This window comes from Oryctolagus cuniculus, chromosome 18 (assembly GCF_051225735.1).
Source record: "Oryctolagus cuniculus isolate XC-2025 breed Fujian yellow rabbit chromosome 18, ASM5122573v1, whole genome shotgun sequence".
In the NCBI taxonomy this organism is placed as follows: Eukaryota; Metazoa; Chordata; class Mammalia; order Lagomorpha; family Leporidae; genus Oryctolagus; species Oryctolagus cuniculus.
In genome coordinates, this window is record NC_142884.1 from 10565837 (window position 1) to 10584954 (window position 19118).

At 44.9% G+C, this 19118-nt stretch overlaps 1 protein-coding gene across 1 annotated transcript; it reads right to left on the reverse strand.

The window, feature by feature from the left end:
• Window positions 1-11902: 11902 nt before the first annotated feature.
• ORYCUNV1R1569 (vomeronasal 1 receptor oryCunV1R1569) lies at window positions 11903-12768 on the reverse strand. The gene is given in 2 exon segments (NM_001167256.1): window positions 11903-12137; window positions 12140-12768. Coding segments are annotated over 2 exon segments (864 nt in total).
• Window positions 12769-19118: the final 6350 nt, after the last annotated feature.

Genomic DNA, 19118 nt, shown 5'->3' on the forward strand with positions numbered 1-19118 from the left:
ATGTAATACATCACATTAATAAATTGAGAAATAAAAAATCATATGGTTATCTCAATAGATGCAGAGAAAGCATTTGACAAAATACAACACCCTTTCATGATGAAAACCCTAAGCAAAAAAAAAGTTGCATTTTATATTCAACTTAAAACTATTGGTTGAACTCTGTAATTAATACATAATTACTCTTAGGTGTATAATTAATGCTATAACTAGTACTCAAATAGTATTTCACACTTTGTGTTTCTGTGTGGGAGCAAAATGTGGAAATCTTTACTTAATATACGCTAAATTGATCTTCTGTATACAAAGATAATTGAAAATTTATTTTGATGTGAGGGGAAGGGGAGAGGGAGTGGGAGAGGGGAGCGTTGTGGGTGGGAGGGAAATTACGGGGGGGAGAAAGCTATTGTAATCCATAAGCTGTACTTTGGAAATTTATGCTCATTAAATTAAAAAAATGAAAACAAATAAAACAACCATCCTTCCTCTACTGAAAAAAAAAAAACAACTCCACAACAGGGCGTAATAGAAAATCACACATGATTGCATTCCTGTGCTATCCATTCTTTTTACAATTTCTGATATCTGTAAACTAAATTATGTTATATATGGTTTTTAATTTAACAGATATCATGTTAGATATTAGGAGAAATGAACTACAAACAAAGTAAAATTTTTATGATATTTCACTAGTTAACACAAAGAAAGATACACTGGCAGATCTACACATAGACCTGAGCTGGGAGATGGGGGTGAGAGATGGAGAGGTGTTAGTGACAGTGTAGAGTTATCAGATGAATAAATTCTAGATAGCTAAAGTAACATGGGTTGAATATAGTTGATAATATATGTATTACAATAAGATTGTATTGTATAATTGAATTTTGATAACATCATAGGTCTTACAAATTGTCACCATGCACACAAAGGTTTCTGTGTGAGTGTTATGTTAACTTAGAGGTAGTATTCATATCAAATCATCCCAATATACTAGCTAAAATTACAAGCTTATATTTGAAATTATAAGCCGGCGCCGCAGCTCATTAGGCTAATCCTCCGCCTGCAGCGCCGGCACACCGGGTTCTAGTCCCGGTTGGGGTGCCGGATTCTGTCCCGGTTGTCCCTCTTCCAGGCCAGCTCTCTGCTGTGGCCAGGGAGTGCAGTGGAGGATGGCCCAAGTACTTGGGCCCTGCACCCCATGGGAGACCAGGATAAGTACCTGGCTCCTGCCATCGGATCAGCGCGGTGCGCCGGCCGCAGCGCGCCAGCCGCGGCGGCCATTAGAGGGTGAACCAACGGCAAAAGAAAGACCTTTCTCTCTCTCTCTCTCTCACTGTCCACTCTGTCAAAAAATTTAAAAAAAAATGTATATTTGAAATTATACCTCCATGAAGCTGAAAAAGTTAATGAATAATGGACTAAATCCACCAAGCAAATGCAGACAATGCAAGAGTCAAAAATGTCAAATCCCAGCTATGCGCTGTCCATGGCATTCACATTGTAAATGCAAAAGCACATATGGTCCAAAAGTGACAGAACAGGACATGATATACAGGGTCAATATTAATCTGTAGACACACAGAGTATCCACATAAAAATGAGATGAACTGAACTTCAAGAAAAAAACAATGTCTTCTGATTTAACTAGAATTAGGAAGAAAGAGAAAGTTTCAAAATAAAGAAAGGAAGGTATAAAACTACCAACCAAGTATCAGAAAGCAGGTGCATACAGAATAACACTGCACAAATCCAACATTTAGGGAACAGAATAGCTGGATATCATGAAACCCACTATGGTAAAAATAAAAGATGTAAATTTGTAAATGCTAAACAACAGTATCAATATTTAATGTAAAAACACAAGAAATTATTTTTTAAAAAACAGGAAAATCCACCACGGTAGTAGGAGATTTAACCAAAGTCTTTTAGTAACCAAGGAACCAGCAGACAAAAAACTCAAGCTTGTGAATTAATTTGCTGCACCTAATGCCTTGACCAACACACAACTCACTGTCAGATGCCCAACTCCCCTTCTCTGCTATCATGTGCACCATGTAATCAACGCAGCCAGACAGCAAACACTGAAGTGAATGAGAGCAAAGCTGAAGAGTTCAACTGAATACAACACATTATCTTACACAATTACAATGAATTACAAAAAGAACATTTTAATTCTTAACACTGATTTCTATGTTCAGAAGAAAAGCATTCCATAGTAAGAACAAAGTGGGAAAATCTGTTGTGAAATGCACTGTGGAAAAATAAACTCAAAATGCCATTTTTCTAGAGACTAACAAAATTAAAAACCCTCTAGAGAGATGGCTGCACTTCCTAAAGAGAAGACACTAGTAACGTCAGACTTCAAATGTTAAAAACACAACTAAGAACCTGCATTTTCTAAAAATGATATCATGACTATGCTAACAAACTTGGAAGGCTGAGACACACTGGGAAATTCTCAGAAAACTTAACTCACCATAGAAACATGAAACTGTAGAAAGTCACAAACTTCATGCAAAGCTTCCCATGATGAAACTGAGCAGCAGGAAAAAAATCATTCCATGAGGAATTCCAGATAATGCTTCAATGGTGTGGAACAAAAAACATCTATAAACACTTCCTAGGGAAAGAGAGAGAGCACTCTGTCCGTCACAGTGTGGGAAAACCAAATAAACCTGGTATGAAAAGTATGATGCTGAAGCCATCTCGTTCAGGAAGCAAATGAGAAGCAGTCCCATAATTTGTAGAATTGAATCCAGTGCTCTCCAAGCAGAGTCTAGCAATGACCAAGAGAATCACCCCTGGAAATGGTTAAGATTGATGTCACATGGCAGAGAGAAAGATATCTACACATCAACATTACCACATAATCGCTAAATATTGAAAGCTTTTGTGTTGAGATTGAATATAAATAAAACATCTGCTATCTCCTCTTCCTCATCATTTCGGAGGGGTCTATTTTAAGTAAGAATAAAATTAATATAATTATAAAGGTATGAGCAGATTTTATCCTGAGCTGTTGTATGTTTTAAGAAAGAAATTCATAAACAATTTGGCAAAATTGGCAAAATTGGCAAAAATTGGCAAAATTACCTAAACAGTTTGACAAATTCTTTTTTTTAAGATTTATTTCTCTTATTTTGAAGGCAGAGTTCCAGAGAGTGACAGAGAGAGACATAGAGAGAGGTCTTCCATCAGCTGGCTCCCTCCCCAAATGGTTGCAACAGCTGGGGTTGGTCCAGGCTGAAGCCAGGAGCCAGGAGCTCCACCAGGTTCTCCTACCCTGGCACAGGGTCCGGCACAGGGAACCAAGCACTTGGGCCACCTTCTGCACGAACAGGGAGTTGGACTGGGAAGGGAGCAGCCGAGACTCAAACCAGCGCCCATATGAGATGCACCACAACGTCTGCTCTGATTTGAGGAATTCTCAAGGTTGCTGAGAGCAAAGTCAGTATAAAAACTGTTGGAGTTTCTAAAATAAAATTAAAGATCGATACTGTTTTACACAATCATAGGACAAACAGCAAAATTAATAGATGGTAAAATCTCTAATTGGAAATGATAACATAAGTTTAAATATGAATCCCTTTAAAATTAAAATGTGGGCCAGCGCTGCGGCTCACTAGGCTAATCCTCCGCCTGCAGCTCCGGCACCCCGGGGTTCTAGTCCTGGTTGAGGCGCCTGTTCTTTCCTGGTTACTCCTCTTCCAGCCAAGCTCTCTGCTGTGGCCAGGGAGTGCAGTGGAGGATGGCCCAAGTGCTTGGGCCCTGCAGCCGCATGGGAGACCAGGAGAAGCTCCTACCTTTGGATCAGTGCCGGCCGCCAGCCGCAGCGGCCATTGGAGGGTGAACCAATGGAAAAGGAAGACCTTTGTCTCTGTCTCTCTCTCTCACTGTCCACTCTGTCAAAAAAAAAAAATTAAAATGTGGATCCATTCACTTGATAGGGAAGTAACAAAATGCAATGATGCTGTAAACAACAGGACGGGACAGAATGGGAAGTAACAAGATGGAATTCCAGGTACAGAACTTGCAATGGAATAAGGACCACTGAGGTGTTCAGAGCAAAGAGGAGCGCACAGCAGAAAAGCAAAGAACACTCGGTGGACACAGGACAGCTAGCGATCTGGAGAACTTCAGAGACCCTCGGTGTAAAGAAGGAAGCGGTGAAAACAAATAGAGCGATGGACAGAGAAGCAACACGGTACAGGAAAACAGTGTTAGCAGGACACATCTGAAAAAAACAAAAACCCAGGGAGACCCTGGAACAGACACAGAGCGGGGAGCGGGCAGGGGGAGAGGCCTCACCGCCCTCCTGCCCCAGGCTGGGGGTGCAGGGTCCTTACTGGGGGCGTCCTGCACAGGCTGGGGCCACCCGGCACTGACTGTGGATCAGGCCCGGGCCGGCGGGACGTCTCCTCCCGGTGGACACCGGTCACCTTGTCACTGCTGCCTCCACCACCCTGTTTATCGTCGTCACTTTGACGCCCCTGGGAGGGCCCCAAATCGCCTTCCCAGACGCACAATGAGTCTCCTGGGGGGCGCACGGGGTTTCCTCAGGGGCAGCACGAGGTCGGCGCTTGGGGCTGCGTTTTCCCCAGCTGAGCAGCGTCAGAAAGTAAACTTCAGGACGACACACGTCATCAGAACTTCTTCTCCCACAGCTGGTGGCATCTCCTGAGCCCTCCACATGGCCCGGCCCTGAGCGGGACTCCAGAGCTCACACTCCCATTTGCACCGCAGCCTGGGGCGCCCCCTGCACGAGCGGGGAGTTGTACCTCCCTCCTCGTCCCACAGTGCACGGCAAGGAGTGTAACCTCCTTGATGTGTTACAACGCACAGTGTGTGGGACAGAAAGTTGTATCTTCCTTTAGTCCCACAATGCACAGCGCGTGTGGGGCGGGAAGTTGTAACGTCCCTAACGTCCCACAATGCACAGCGTGCTGTTTAGGGAGTCGTGACTTCCTCCGTGTCCCACAATGCACAGCGGACACAGAGCAGGGGGCCGTGCTGTAAGTTCCTACACAGGAAGCTCTCAGGGTGCAGCACACGTGGTTTGATGCGGAGCAGTTTGTTCCTTTTAAAATTGTTTCCCACCATATAAAGATTGAAAATGCTGCAAAATTTAAACTGTTGAACATTTCGTACACAGTAAGGGATACAATCTAACAAATAAAAACAAGACTATAAATATGTAAGATACAGGTTAATTCATAGAATATTGTAACTATAAATACATAAATGTGCAAGCTACAAAAATTAACATATTCACCTCTTTCTCTCAGGGTTGAGCATTCCTTCGTGTTTTATTCATTGCGCTTTCTTTGTATAGTTAATGTCCTTGAATTTTTTTTAAGATTTCCTTATTTGAAAGAGTTACACAGAGAGAGGAGAGGCAGAGACAGAGAGAGGTCTTCCATCTGATGGTTCACTCCCCAATTGGCCTCAATGGCTGGGGAGCTTCACTGATCTGCAGCCAGGAGCCAGTTCTCCCACACAGGTGCAGGGGCCCAAGGACTTGGGCCATCTTCTACTGCTTTCCCAGGCCACAGCAGGGAGCTGGGTCAGAAGTGGAGAAGCCGGGTCTTGAACCAGTGCAATATGCGATGCCAGCACTGTAGGCCAGGGCATTAACCTGCTGTGCCACAGCACCAGCCCCTCTGTGAAGGTTTTGATTGGCAAAGCGTAGAATATTTGGGGTGTTATGAATTTTCACATTTTGTGGATGCTACATTCTTATCAGATTTTTGTGTTCAAAAATTTTTCATAAATATAGAAGCTTAAAGCTGAAGTTACAGTTAATTTGCATTTGTGTTGTAATTGTATCCTGAGTTATGAGTATGCTGGAATACTCATCCAGTCTTGAGTTGATAAATCCTGTGTTATTTCTGTTTCTTCTCTCCATCTCAGTTTTCCACAATGAATTTTTTTTTGCATGTGGTTGAAAGCAGTTACTTGCACTTTTTCCAGAGTTCTGCGCTATAGTGAGGGATTAATGGCTTTAGGACATGTATATCTTTTTAAAAATTTTTATTTATTTATTTATTTATTTACTTGAGAGGTAGAGTTACAGTTAAAGGGAGTGACAGAGAGAAAGGTCTTCCACGCATTGGTTCACTCCCCAAATGACTGCAACAGCTGGAGCTGTGCTGATCCAAAGCCAGGATCTGGGAGCTTCCTCCAGGTCTCCCATGCAGGTGCAGGGGCCCAAGCACTTGGGCCATCTTCTACTGCTTTCTCAGGCCATAGCAGAGAGCTGGATCAGAAATGGAGCAGCCAGGACTCGAACCTGTTATGGTTTCAATCTTCTTGAGCTTCTTTTTTAAAATTTTTTATTTAGTAAATATAAATTTTCAAAGTACAGTTAATGGATTACAATGGCTTCCCCCTACACACAATTTCCCTTCCACTCATGCCCCTCCCATCTCCTGCTCCCTCTCCCATTCCATTCACATCAAGATTCATTTTCAATTATCTTTATATACAGAACATCAATTCAGTATATATTAAGTAAAGATTTCATCTGTTTGCACCCACACAGAAACACAAAGTGTAAAATACTGTTTCAGTACTAGTTATAGCATTACTTCACATTGGACAACACACTAAGGACAGATCCCACATGAGAAGTGAGCTTCTTATTATTCTGTGGCTTACCATCATCTGTCCAGTAGAATGTTTGGTGTGTGCTTAAGAAGAATGTGTACTGTGCTGCTGTGGGCAGAACATTTTGCACATATCTGTTGGGTCCATGTAGTCTAAGCATAATTGGAGTCCAATGTTTCCTCATTGCATTTATGCCTGTGTGCTCTGCTGATTGCTGAAGGTGACTACAAGTCTCCTACTATGATTGTATTGCTATCTGCCTCTCAATAGTCAATATTTACTTTATAGGGGCTGGCGCTGTGGTGTAGTGAACAAAGACTCGGCCTGTAGCACTGCTCTGGTTGCTCCACTTCTGATCCAGCTCCCTGCTAACGGCCTGGGAAAGCAGAGGAAGATGGCCCAAGTGTACCCACATAGGAGACCGGAAGAAGCTGCTGTCTCCTGGCTGCAGAGTGGCCCATTTGGGGAGTGAACCAGTGGATGCACGACCTCTGTCTCTGTCTGCCCCTCTCTCTCTGCAATTCTGCCTCTCAGATAATTTTTTAAATTTACTTTTTAAAATCAGGTGTTCCTGTGCACATTATTTACAAATGCTGTATGCACTTAATGAATTGACATTTTATCATTATTATTTTTTTTGACAGGCAGAGTGGACAGTGAGAGAGAGCGAGACAGAGAGAAAGGTCTTCCTTTGCCGTTGGTTCACCCTCCAATGGCCGCCACGGCCGGCGCGCTGCATCCGGCGCACCGCGCTGATCTGAAGGCAGGAGCCAGGTGCTTCTCCTGGTCTGCCATGGGGTGCAGGGCCCAAGCACTTGGGCCATCCTCCACTGCACTCCCTGGCCACAGCAGAGAGCTGGCCTGGAAGAGGGGCAACCGGGACAGAATCCGGCACCCCGACTGGGACTAGAACCTGGTGTGCCGGCGCCGCAAGGCGGAGGATTAGCCTAGTGATCCACGGTGCCGACCGACATTTTATCATTATATGTGAGCTGCTTCATCTCCTATAGATTTTTATTTACTCCTTATCTTGTTCTATATAACTGTAGTGACCCCTGCTCTGTTTTCTCCAGAGTTTCATATGCATGGAATATATTTTTCCATTCCTTTACTTTGCCCCTAAAAAATGAAGTGTTTTGTAGGCAGCACATACTTAAGTCTGTTTTTTTTAAGGCTATGGAGCCATTCTGTGGCTTTGAATATTAACTTTTAAGTACACATTCCTGTATATTTTGTTTTTTTTTAAAGGCAAATCTATCTCATCAAGACGGAAAAAGGCCTCCACTTCTTGCCTTGGCAGCGGCCCGGTAACGTCTGCATCCGGGATCCTCTATGACGTCACTTCTCTGCGTCCTCCTCAGAAGCCGCGAGGTTCCAGCGCAGGTGGCCAGACCCAGAAGTGCTGATGTCATCTCTGATTGGCCAGGCGCCTGGTGGGCGAGTTCCTTGGAACTCTCTCTGCGACCCCAGCAGACGCGGCAGAACGCGAGCAATTGCATGGGAACCTCTGAGAAGCCGTAGGTCCCGCTCAGTAGACTCATAGCAGGCATGGGCGTGAGGTAAGACCAGACAAGGCAAGGTGAGCTTGTTAGTCCAGAGCAGACACCGTGTGGTGGGGACTGGGAAGGTGTGAGGGGGCCCGGGGCAGGAGCGCTGTTTTGTTGTTGTTGTTGTTGTTGTTGTTGTTGTTGTTTTGGAGCAATGTTCCACTTTTTAAAGATTTTAAGATTTTACTTCTTTATTTCACAGGTAGAGTTATAGACAGAGGGAGGGACAGAGAGAAATGTCTTCCATCCACTGGTTCACTCCCCAAATGGCTGCAACGGCTGGAGCTATGCCCATCCAAGCCAAGAGCCAGGGCTTCTTCCTGGACTCCCAGGCAAGTGCAGGGGCCCAAGGACTTGGGCCATCTTCTGCTGCTTTCCCAGGCCACAGCAGAGAGCTGGATTGGAAGAGGAGCAACTGGGACTAGAACCAGCACCCTTATGGGATGCCAGCGCCACAGGTGGAGGATTAACCTAGTGCGCCATGGCGCCGGCCCCAAAGGTGCTGTTCTGCTTCGGGATCTGGGTGCTGGTGCCTGGGTGTGTCCACGTGAAAATCCATGGAGCAGGAGAAATTGCTAGATGTTTCCTACACTTGTTTCAAAAAGTCGTCGAGGGGCAGGCAGTGTGGTGCAGTGGGTGAAGCTGACACTTGGAAGGCCCACAGCCCATATCGCAGTGCCTGGTTTGAATCCAAGCTCCTCCACATTCTGATCCAGTTTCCTGCTAATGAGCTTGGGAGGCAGCAGGTGCTGGCTCAAGTACACCCCCATGAGAGAGAAAGATGGTGCTCCTGGCTTCCCCTTAGCCTAGCCTGGCTGTCGTGCACTTTGGGGCATGATACAAATTCTCTGTCTCTCCCTCTTCTCTGTGTCCATCTGCTTTTCAAAAAATCAGTATTTTAAAAAAAACTTTTTTTTAAATAGTTGTTGAGAAAAATAACGAATATGCATGAAGTAGAGGTTGGTTGATTTTAAAACACTGAGTTTGGGAGATCAAGGAAGAGAAAAATTTTTATTTGCATTTGATCTAGAACATGAACTCGTGTTGGAGAGAAGGGAGGTTGTTATATTTGAAGTGGGACTTGTCTCCTCCACACTCACACAAGATGTTTAAACTCTGATGTTGTCATTTTAATGGTTCATGAATGAAGAGTAGAGATTTGATCTTAATTGTGGCATCCAGAAGGTGGGGCCAATAGGGTGGTCTTTGGGTCATTGGGGAGTATGCCCCCAGTGGGTATTTGAGTTCAAGTTCAGCCTAGATACTTTCTCTCCCTCTCTCCCTCTCTCCCTAACCAACATGGCTCACCAGGTAATTGTGCCCCTCTACCAACCATGACCAACCTCTACGAGACACTGGATTGTGGGACCACCAGACCCTGTAACCTCTAACTATAATCTGAAATCAGCATCTCCTTTCCCGTAAGAGCTCTGCTCAGATATTTTAAAGTAACAGAAGGCAAACAAAGGGGTAAAGAGCAATCCAGGAAGCATCTGTGTCCACTGGCAATGAGCAGCAATTCCTGATGGATAGAAAGGAACTGGTGGAGGGAAAGACCAATCATTTCTACATTGAAGATCCACTGAGCCACACACCCAGGTGGCACCAGGACTGACCACGTTCATCAGATTTTCTTTCCTGCAAGTAAACCCGAGACAAGCTACTTTTGAAGGAGGGACGTCACTTCCGGCTCAGGGCTTTGGAAGTTCACAGCCCAAGACAGGGTAGGGCCTGAGGGTTCAGCCATCTGCTGAGGCTGGAGGATGGCTGTGGTGAGGGCGGCAGTGTGAGCAGGGTGGTCCGATGGAGTGCAGGGAGTAGGAAGACAGGGAGGAGGCCTGGCTTCTAGTTCTGTGTGGTCCCTCCCTGTAAAGATACCAGGACTCTGTCTTGGGGACTTCATCCCGCAACCTAATCCAGTCTGGCCCCTTCCCAAAGTCCTTACCTTCAGACATCGTAATTGGATTGTTTCCAACTTTAATCCATTAACAAATACCACAGATCCATTAAGCGTTAACATAAGACTTTGGAAACCTTGCCTTTAATGCATCGGCCCTTGAGAGACACTCAACAAAAATCCCATCCATGTGTTGATACAGCAGGAGGAAGTACAGATTCTAAACACTTGTGAGGAAAACTCAAGTATCTTTGTGGGAAGAGCATAGTATTGGTTTAGCTGTCTCATTAAAGCCACAGAAACTGATGACAATGGAAATATAAACTCTTTTTTTAAGAAAAAAAGTATTCATTTATTTGAAAGTCAAAGTTACACAGAGACAGAAGGAGAGCGAGAGGTCTTCCATCTGCTAGTTTACTCCCAAATTGGCTGCAACAGCCGGAGCTGTGCCAATCCAAAGCCAGGAGCCAGAAACTGGGAGCTTCCTCCAGGTCTCCCACATGGGTGCAGGGGCCCAGGGACTTGGGCCATCTTCCACTGCTTTCCTAAGCCATAGCAGAGAGCTGGATCAGAAGTGGAGCATCTGAAACTCAATGGTGCCCATATGTGATGCTGGCACTATAGGCAGTGCCCTTACTTGCTACGCTACAGCACCGCCCCCTAGGAAATGTGAACTCTTGAATGACCAGGATCCCAGCAAGGCCAGGTATAATCCATCAGCAACAGTGACAGAACAGTGTGCAAGGATTCACTCTGAAGATCCCTGGCCTCACATCTCTGAGGACCTGAGTCCCACAGAAAATTAGAGTAAGAGAATTTGAGAGAGAGGAGTGGGAAAATGTGCAAAAACTTTTTGCAAAGTAAATATATGTAAAACAAATGGACCATGGGACACTGGTAAAGCATCATGCCATTGCTGATGAAGAATACTGAGATGAAGAGAGGTAGTTAATTGAAATTATTGTAACACACTAGACCTAAGTAACAACTATGTCAGCATGAAGTAGGTAGAGAGCTCACCATGGTTGGATTTTGTGCAGACTCAGACACACGTCTGCATTTTATTGTGTATTAAAGAGGGAAACATCCCTCATTCTCCATCTCACACGCAGGGCTGTTTGTATAGCTCTTTCCATGGGCACATTCATTTTTTCTGTGTCACAAACACTCCTCATAGTCTCTTTAGTTGTTATGTTTTATGTTTTATCTGTTTAGAGTGCAATCAATGTAAAATTGATCTTTTTATGACTCATTCATGAGTCTTCAAAAGCAGAGTGTTGTAAAATTTGTAACACTGGAATCTAATAATCAAGTGCTCCATATCCTTGTATCCTTTTTTCCCCTCATATAAATGTTTTATGGCAGGGCAATCATTTGGACTATCAGTTAACACAACCATTAAGGCACTTACATCCCATATTGAAGAGCCTGGCTTTGAGTCCTGGCTCCACTCCCAACTCAAGCTTCCTGCTAATGTGTGCCCAGGGAGGCAGCAGGTGACATCTCAAGTACTTGGGTTCTTGCTACCCATGTGGGAGGCCTCTACTAAGTTATTACCTCTGAGCTTTGAACTGGTCCAGCCCCAGCCATTTGAGGAGTAACCCAGTGGATGGAAATGTTTCTCTCTCTCTCTTCCTCCCTCCTTCCCCCACCTCTTTATCTCCCTCCCTCTATGCCTATCAAATGAAGAAATACAGTCATGTGTTTAAAAAAGAACAGCCTTTATGCTTTAAACAATATTTATGGAGACTCATCTGTTGCATACAGGGCATTAGATCAGCCAGTGGAAGCTCTTTGAGAAAAGATGGTTCTCATCACGGAGAGGGAAGAAGTAAATCAGGAAATGATTTTATTATTTTTCATCAGCACAAAAGGGCAGATGGTTGGGTAACGTGGATAAAATTCCACGAAGCATCTTGAATCTTGGGTTTTTCTTGGGTGTATACAATGAATAAAAGGTGAAGAGATTGTTTGAGCAACAAAAGAACACAAAGCAACTTACGAACAAAAGGATAGTGTGGATGGCTTTGTTTTCAGGAGGTGTCTGGCAGGGTAGGCTAGAGCTGTGGATGGGCCGGGCTCTCCTGGATGTCTGCAGAGGTGATTCACCATGTACAGGCTCGTCCAGACCATGAGCACCACAAAGAACACATCTCGAAGCATTATGGCACTTAGAAATGACCCTAAGTGGTGGTCTCCAAATTGCCTAGTTTGACAGTGGGGGTGAGCATATTTATGGCTGATGGTGATATTGGATCTGGTGTCTACAGTTTCAATGATATAGATATAGATCAGCATGTTGATGGCCCAGAAGAAAAGGAAAGAGGGGAAAATGCACGCAGAGAGTTTTGATTTCAGCCATGCACATTTGGAACCACTGGGACTGATGGTGATGGCCTGAAAAGCACTCAGGAGAGAGGTGGTGCAGATGGAAAGACCCCGGGAAATTCTGAATATGTACAAAATGACTTTGCAACCAACATCATCCAAAAAATGTCTCGCTCTCAAGGATGACATGATATCTGGAATCAGTGTGAATAGGATGGTTAAAATATTGACCGCTGTCAGGTGCATGAAAATCACATCTATGGGCTTCTTCAGGTGTGGCTGGATCAGGAAGGTGTACACGTATGCCTCCAAGAGCACCAAGTTCCCTGCAACACCAATACAAGTCTGGAAGATGAGAAGAAAGCCATCAATCATGTCACTTGAAAACATGAGTGGCATCCTAACACCCAGGTGAGGCTGGCCTCTACTGCAAAAGAAGCAGAATGTCTTGCACAATGCTTGAAAAACAGAGCCTAGGAAAGTACAGAATGAGAGTTCAACATGAGGTGAGTGTGCTGGAACGTCCAGCTCCTCTGCATTTCAGGCCCAGGGTGGCAGCCTCAGAAACTGGATTCCAGGGGTTCTTGGGAACCTCAAGCATGGAAACAGGCTGTGAAGGAGGTGGGACTGAAACGCTGCCTCCTGCATTCATGTGTGTTACCCAGAAGCACATGCAGCCTGCAGGAGAGACAAATTTGCTTGTCTGAGACATTTTCCTCTTCGGAGTATCAAACCTATGCTCAGTACTCCCATCTCTGTCAAGAACACCGTATTATACTTTGACCACAGAAAGTGCAACCTATGTCTCAGAACGTTTTTAGAATCTTGACTGCAGACACAATTCTTTCAAGACAAGGGGCTTTGTTCACCATGCATTATCGCAGCCAAAATCCATAATTAATTTTTAATGCAAAAATAGCACAGTGTTTTCCAAGTCTGTCCTTCTGGCCTCCCCTCCCCCTGCCAACAGGGCTTGGAGACATTTTTGTTCTCACCGTTCCTGCAGAGCTCCTGACACACGGTGGGTAGAGGCTGAGACTCCATAGGTCAAGTTCGCATGGCAGCACTCACAGCAAGATGCTACAGAAAATGCAAAATAAAAGCATTCCAAGGTGGGCAAGCAAGGCCAAAGGTCAGGAAGCTGCAAATGCCAACATCAGCAACCCTCTAGCAAGACTACACCACTGCCCAATAGAAAGCCACCAATGACCTCACAAGTAAGATGTTAAAGAGACCAAAACAGAGGAGCTGTAAATATGTTCTTAAAAAATTACACTTGACTAACCACGTCAGCACATTTGTAAGGTCAAGAGATACAGGCAACTTCCTGGAAACTTAACTTACCATGGAAGATACTAGAACCGTGCATGGTCATAATATGCAAGGATCCTGATGATGAAGGTGAATAGTGGGCAGAAGTCCTTCCATAAATGCCAAGGAACACCACCAGTGCAGTGCACCAGACACATCAGACAGAAAACTATCAAAGATGCTTCCTAAGATGGGGGGAGGGGATTCTGTGAATCACATTTTGTTATTAGCAAAACCTTGGTTAAAAAGATCATAACGTGTGATGAAAAAGATATCTATTTGCAGAACTAAGTGGAAAACAGTTTACACAAAATAATTGTAACAGTAAGTTCCACACTACATAAAAGTATTCAAGCTGTTGAGTAATATCCCATGGTGCATGGTAGAATTCATATTATTGATGATTTACACACTAGGAAATGAAAGAAAAATATTCAGTCACCTTAAGGGATACATAAAGTCACTTGATAAAATTTACTACATATTAATGATTAAGATTTTTATGATACAGCAATAAAAAAGATTACCATGATAAAAACAATGACATGGCTAACAGTATCATATTAATGGTTAAATATTTAAAAACCTTGCCTTTTGGAGATGGACAATACTATAGCTATTTCCATTTGTATTCTTCCCACTACTGGGGAATCCATTGTAAAGACAGAAAATAGAATGTGTTAACATTTGGAAAGAAAGTGATATTATCCTCTAGCATGGACTGATGACCTGAGTTCTAGAAAGGAAACCTCCAGAATCCTTAGGTAAATGATTTTAAATACTAAGAGGGATTTTGCAGTTTTACTGACAGCAAAGTTAGTATCAAAATCACTCAGATTTCAATATTCCACTACAAAGCTATTTTTAAAACACAACCTAAAGAATAACAGCATTTGGGTATGGTGATATGGTGAGCCTAGGAGTTAACACTGAAAAAACACACAAAACCTCTCATTAGGAACAGTACCATCAACTAACCTACAAGGATCAAAATAGTTTAAATAAGCATGACTATTCATCCATTTCAATAAAAAGTTTCATCTATAAACATATGAAGGATGACAGTGGGGAAGAAAAGGGAAAAAGAAAACAAAGCTAGAGGTGAGTCAATTCAAATGTAAGTAAACATCCATCAAGGAACTGAAAATGAGTGGCAGGAAAGAAATGCACAAGACACTGAGGTCTCAGGAGGAAGCACCTGGCTCCTGGCTTCGGATCGGTGTAGCTCCAGCGGTACCGGCCACTTTGGGGGTGAACCAATGGAAGGAAGACCTTTCTCTCTGTCTTTCTCACTGTCTAACTCTGCCTGTCAAATGAAAAAAAAAAAAGACACTGAGGTCTAACAAGGAACTGAGCAGGATTCCCGAACTCACACCATACAGGTCACAAAGCAAGAGCGGCCTGTGGTAAACGAAATCTCAGTGCCGGGAGCCACTGAGAGGCCGGAGAGCTTTCAGAGATGCTAGGCAGAAAGAAACAGGAGGATGAGACAGTGACCCACACATGGGAGGAGAGAAACGGGCCAGGAAAAACAAGAAGCAAGAAATAGAAAACGTTAGAAAGACGAGCAGCCGCGGTGGGGAGTGGGCAGGTGGGAGAGGCCTGGACATCGCCCACCTGTCCCCCAGGCTGGGGGTGCAGGGTCCTTACTAGGTGTGTCCTGGACAGGCTGGGGCCACCCAGCACTGACTGTGGATCAGGCCCGAGCCGGCGGGACGTCACCCGGTGGACATCGGTCACCTTGTCACGGCTACCTCCTCCACCTTGTTTATCGTCGTCACTTTGACACCCCGGGAGAGCCCCAAATCGCCCCCCCAGACACACAATGAGTCTCCGGGGGGGGCCACGGGGTTTCCTCAGGGGCAGCACGAGGTCAGCCCTTGGGCTGCGTTTTCCCCAGCTGAGCAGCGTCAGAAAGTAAACTTCAGGATGACACACGTCATCAAAAGTCCGTCCCCAACAGCTGGTGGCATCTCCTGAGCCCTCCACATGGCCCCGCCCTGAGCGGGACTCCAGAGCTCACACTCTCATTTGCACTGCAGCCTGGGGCGCCCCCTGCGCGAGCTGGGAATTGTACCTTCCTTCTCGACCCGCAATGCAAAGCGTGCCCAGTACAGGGAGTGGTAACGTCCTTTATGTCCCACAACGCACAGCGCATATGTGGCTGGAAGCTGTAAACTCCTTTACATTCCACAATGCACAGCGCACTCTTCAGGGAGTTGTGACTTCCTCCGTGTCCCACAATGCACAGCACGCATGGCACAGGGAGTGGTAACTTCCTTTATGTCCCACAATGCGCAGTGCCCGCAGGACAGGGAGTGGTAACTTCCTTGACGTCCCACAATGCACAGCATGTGTGGCGCAGGGAGTTGTAACTACTCCATGTGACACAATGCACAGCGCGCTGTTCAGGGAGTTGTAACTGCTCCGTGTCCCACAGTGCACAGCGGGCACAGAGCAGGGGGCTGTGCTGTAAGCGTCGACACAGGAGCCTGTCAGCGTGTATCACACATGCTTTGCTGTGGAGCAGTTTTCTCCTTTTAAAATTGTTTCCTACCGTATAAAGATCGAAACTGCTGCAATTTAAATGGTTGAAGATTTCCTACACAGTAAGGGATACAATCTGAACAAATAACAGGGCCGACGCTGTGGCGTAGTAGGCCAAGCCTCTGAATGCAGTGCCGGCATCCCATATGGCCCCTGGATAGAGACCCGGCTGCTCCACTTCTGACCCAGCTCTCTACTGTGGCCTGGAAGATGACCCAGGGCTTGGGCCCCTGCACCCAATGGGAGACCCGGAGGAAGCTCCTGGCTCTTCGCTTCAGATCCGTGCAGCTCCAGCAGCTGCCGCCACTTTGGGAGTGACTCAGCGTATGGAAGACCTCTCTCTCTCTTACTCTTAAATAAATCAATAAATCTTTTGAAAAATAAAATACGCTAATAACCACAGAACCTGTGTCCACATACAACAGGTGATTAATAGCTCACTGTCAGGAACTGAACACTTTAAAACGAGCGTTCCTGAAACTAATAAACTCCTCCCTCTCCCAAAACTAATGTTCCTGATTGTTTACCAAGTGGTTTACTTTTTAGATTTACACCTGTGTAAGTTGGAGTTTCAAAACATCACAGGCAGCAGCTCTTCCTGCTATGTCACAGCACCAGCCCCCGAGTCGATTTTTGCCACAACTCCTATGCTGGTCGCATTGATATACAATTTTAAAAAAATAATGAGTGTAGAGAAAATGACAGAATTGTGTGGGAGATGGAGATCAATGCTCTGATTCGCATTTTCTACTGGTTAGTCCCTCAGAGAGAAAGCTGGGAACCTGCCACCCATTGCTCTTCTGATCCCCCGCTGCGTTCTGCTCAAACAAGCCCTTGAGAATCAACTTTTTTAAAAATGCGGTATGGGGCCTGCACTGTGGTATAGCAGGTTAACCTGCCACCTGCAGTGCTGGCATCCCATCTGGGCACTGGTTCAAAACCCAGTTGCTCCACTTCCAATCCAGCTCTCTGCTATGGCCTGGGAAAGCAGTAAAAGATAATCCAAGTGCTTGGGCCCCTGCACCCATGTGGGAGACTTGGAGGAAGCTCCTGGCTCCAGGCTTTGGATTGGCCCAGCTCTGGCCTTGCCATCATTTGCGATGTGAACCAGCAGAAGAAAGAGCTCTCCCTCTCTCTATCACTCTGCCTCTGCCTCTGTAACTCTGCCTTTATAATAAATAAATATTTTTTAAAAATTGTTCACAAAGAGGGTACTGTGTTATAGATCTTTTTGGTGAGCTGTGATCTGTGTTGTGGTCTACATGCTTGCCCTTTCCCTTGTCATATGCTGACTCCTGATGGCCAATGTGACAGCATTAGGAGGTGGAGTCCTTGGGAGGAAATTAGGTCACTACTGGGGCACCAACCCCATTACTGCCCTTGTAAGAGGCCCCAGAGAGCTGAGCTGCCTTTCACCTTGTATCATGTGAGGCCACAGATGGAAGAGAACTTGAACAAGAAGACACTGTGCTCTGAGAAGTTCAGAGACAGCACATGGAGGCTTTGTGGAGTTACCTAGGAATTGCAGATGCTGAAGTTGGCCACAGCAGATGGTGTGACTATTCCTGTCTATAGATGTCCTCGAGGTTAGCAACTGAGGGGGTGACTCCTTGGAGCTACTGACATCCTGTTCCTGGGTGCCGGCCATATGGGGATTTCCATCAGGAAAATTCATGGAATGGTATAATTGTACTTTAAAAAAATGGATAACAAACAACCAGTGGGTGTCTCGGAAGGAGAGTACACCTAACAGTGAAACCTGAATTGGGCTTGGAAGATCAAGAAAAGAAAATGTCAAGTTGTGCTGATTGAAGATAGGAAACCAGGCTGTGGAGGGAGGCAGAGATGGGACATGGGAGGGCTGTCCAGGGGCATGCGTCCCCATGGGCTAATAAAGAACCAAGCCAGAGCAATGAACAGAATCAGTGGAGGAAAGGCAGTCATCAAACAATGAAAGACAATTTCCCACGCTGAAGAACATTTCTCCTGCACACCAGGCCACTCGCTGGATTGAAGGAGTGATTAAAAAAACGCCGCTATATTTATCAAGATAATGGTCATTAAGCTCTGTGACTGTCTAAGGATTAAAGCACAAGTTCAAAATCCTCTTGAGAGAAAAAAAAATCACGTTCTTCAAAGGAAAACCATCATTCTGGCCCTGGACCCTTGTCTGAACTGCAGAGAGCTAGAAGATACTGCAAAAAAAAATGTGGGAGGTGGGATGGAGACCCACAACAAATAAACCAACAAATAAAACAAATAAAAACCCAAAAACCTTGTGTCTAGGCAAGGTAGGAACCCGCATTCACGTGAGGGACAAAGTGTGCAAGGATCCAAACTACTCGTCACTTGCACGGTACCCCTGAGGACTCTGAGTGAAGAAAACAGATGTCTCTTCTGTCAGAACAAGACAAAAACGGTGAATATGTGAGCAATAATAGTGTGACAAGTGACTATATCTAAAGCGAATGCACACCAATTCACTGCAAAACAAGTCACTTCTGAGAAAACCATTGCAAGTAAAGAGATGCATTCAACAGAATTCTATAAGAGCCTGGGTATAATGTGACGAGTACATCAGCCTTAATCACAAGTCGGGTCACTGTTATGCCTGGGTTCACACAGATGCCAACACACACGCCTGCATGCTGCTCTGTGTGAAAGAATGAAACTCTCAGGACTCCAACTTCTCTTAACATGCTGTGTTTTGTATGCCTCTTCTCACATCTGCTTGGACTTTTTCCTATACCGTGAACATTGTATGCACTCTATTTTAGGTATTAGGCTTTGGGTTTTGGTCACATGCTATCTTTAAATTATTACCTTGAATGCTCATATAGATAGAAAAATGAATTTACTATGAGGTCACAGTTTAATATAAA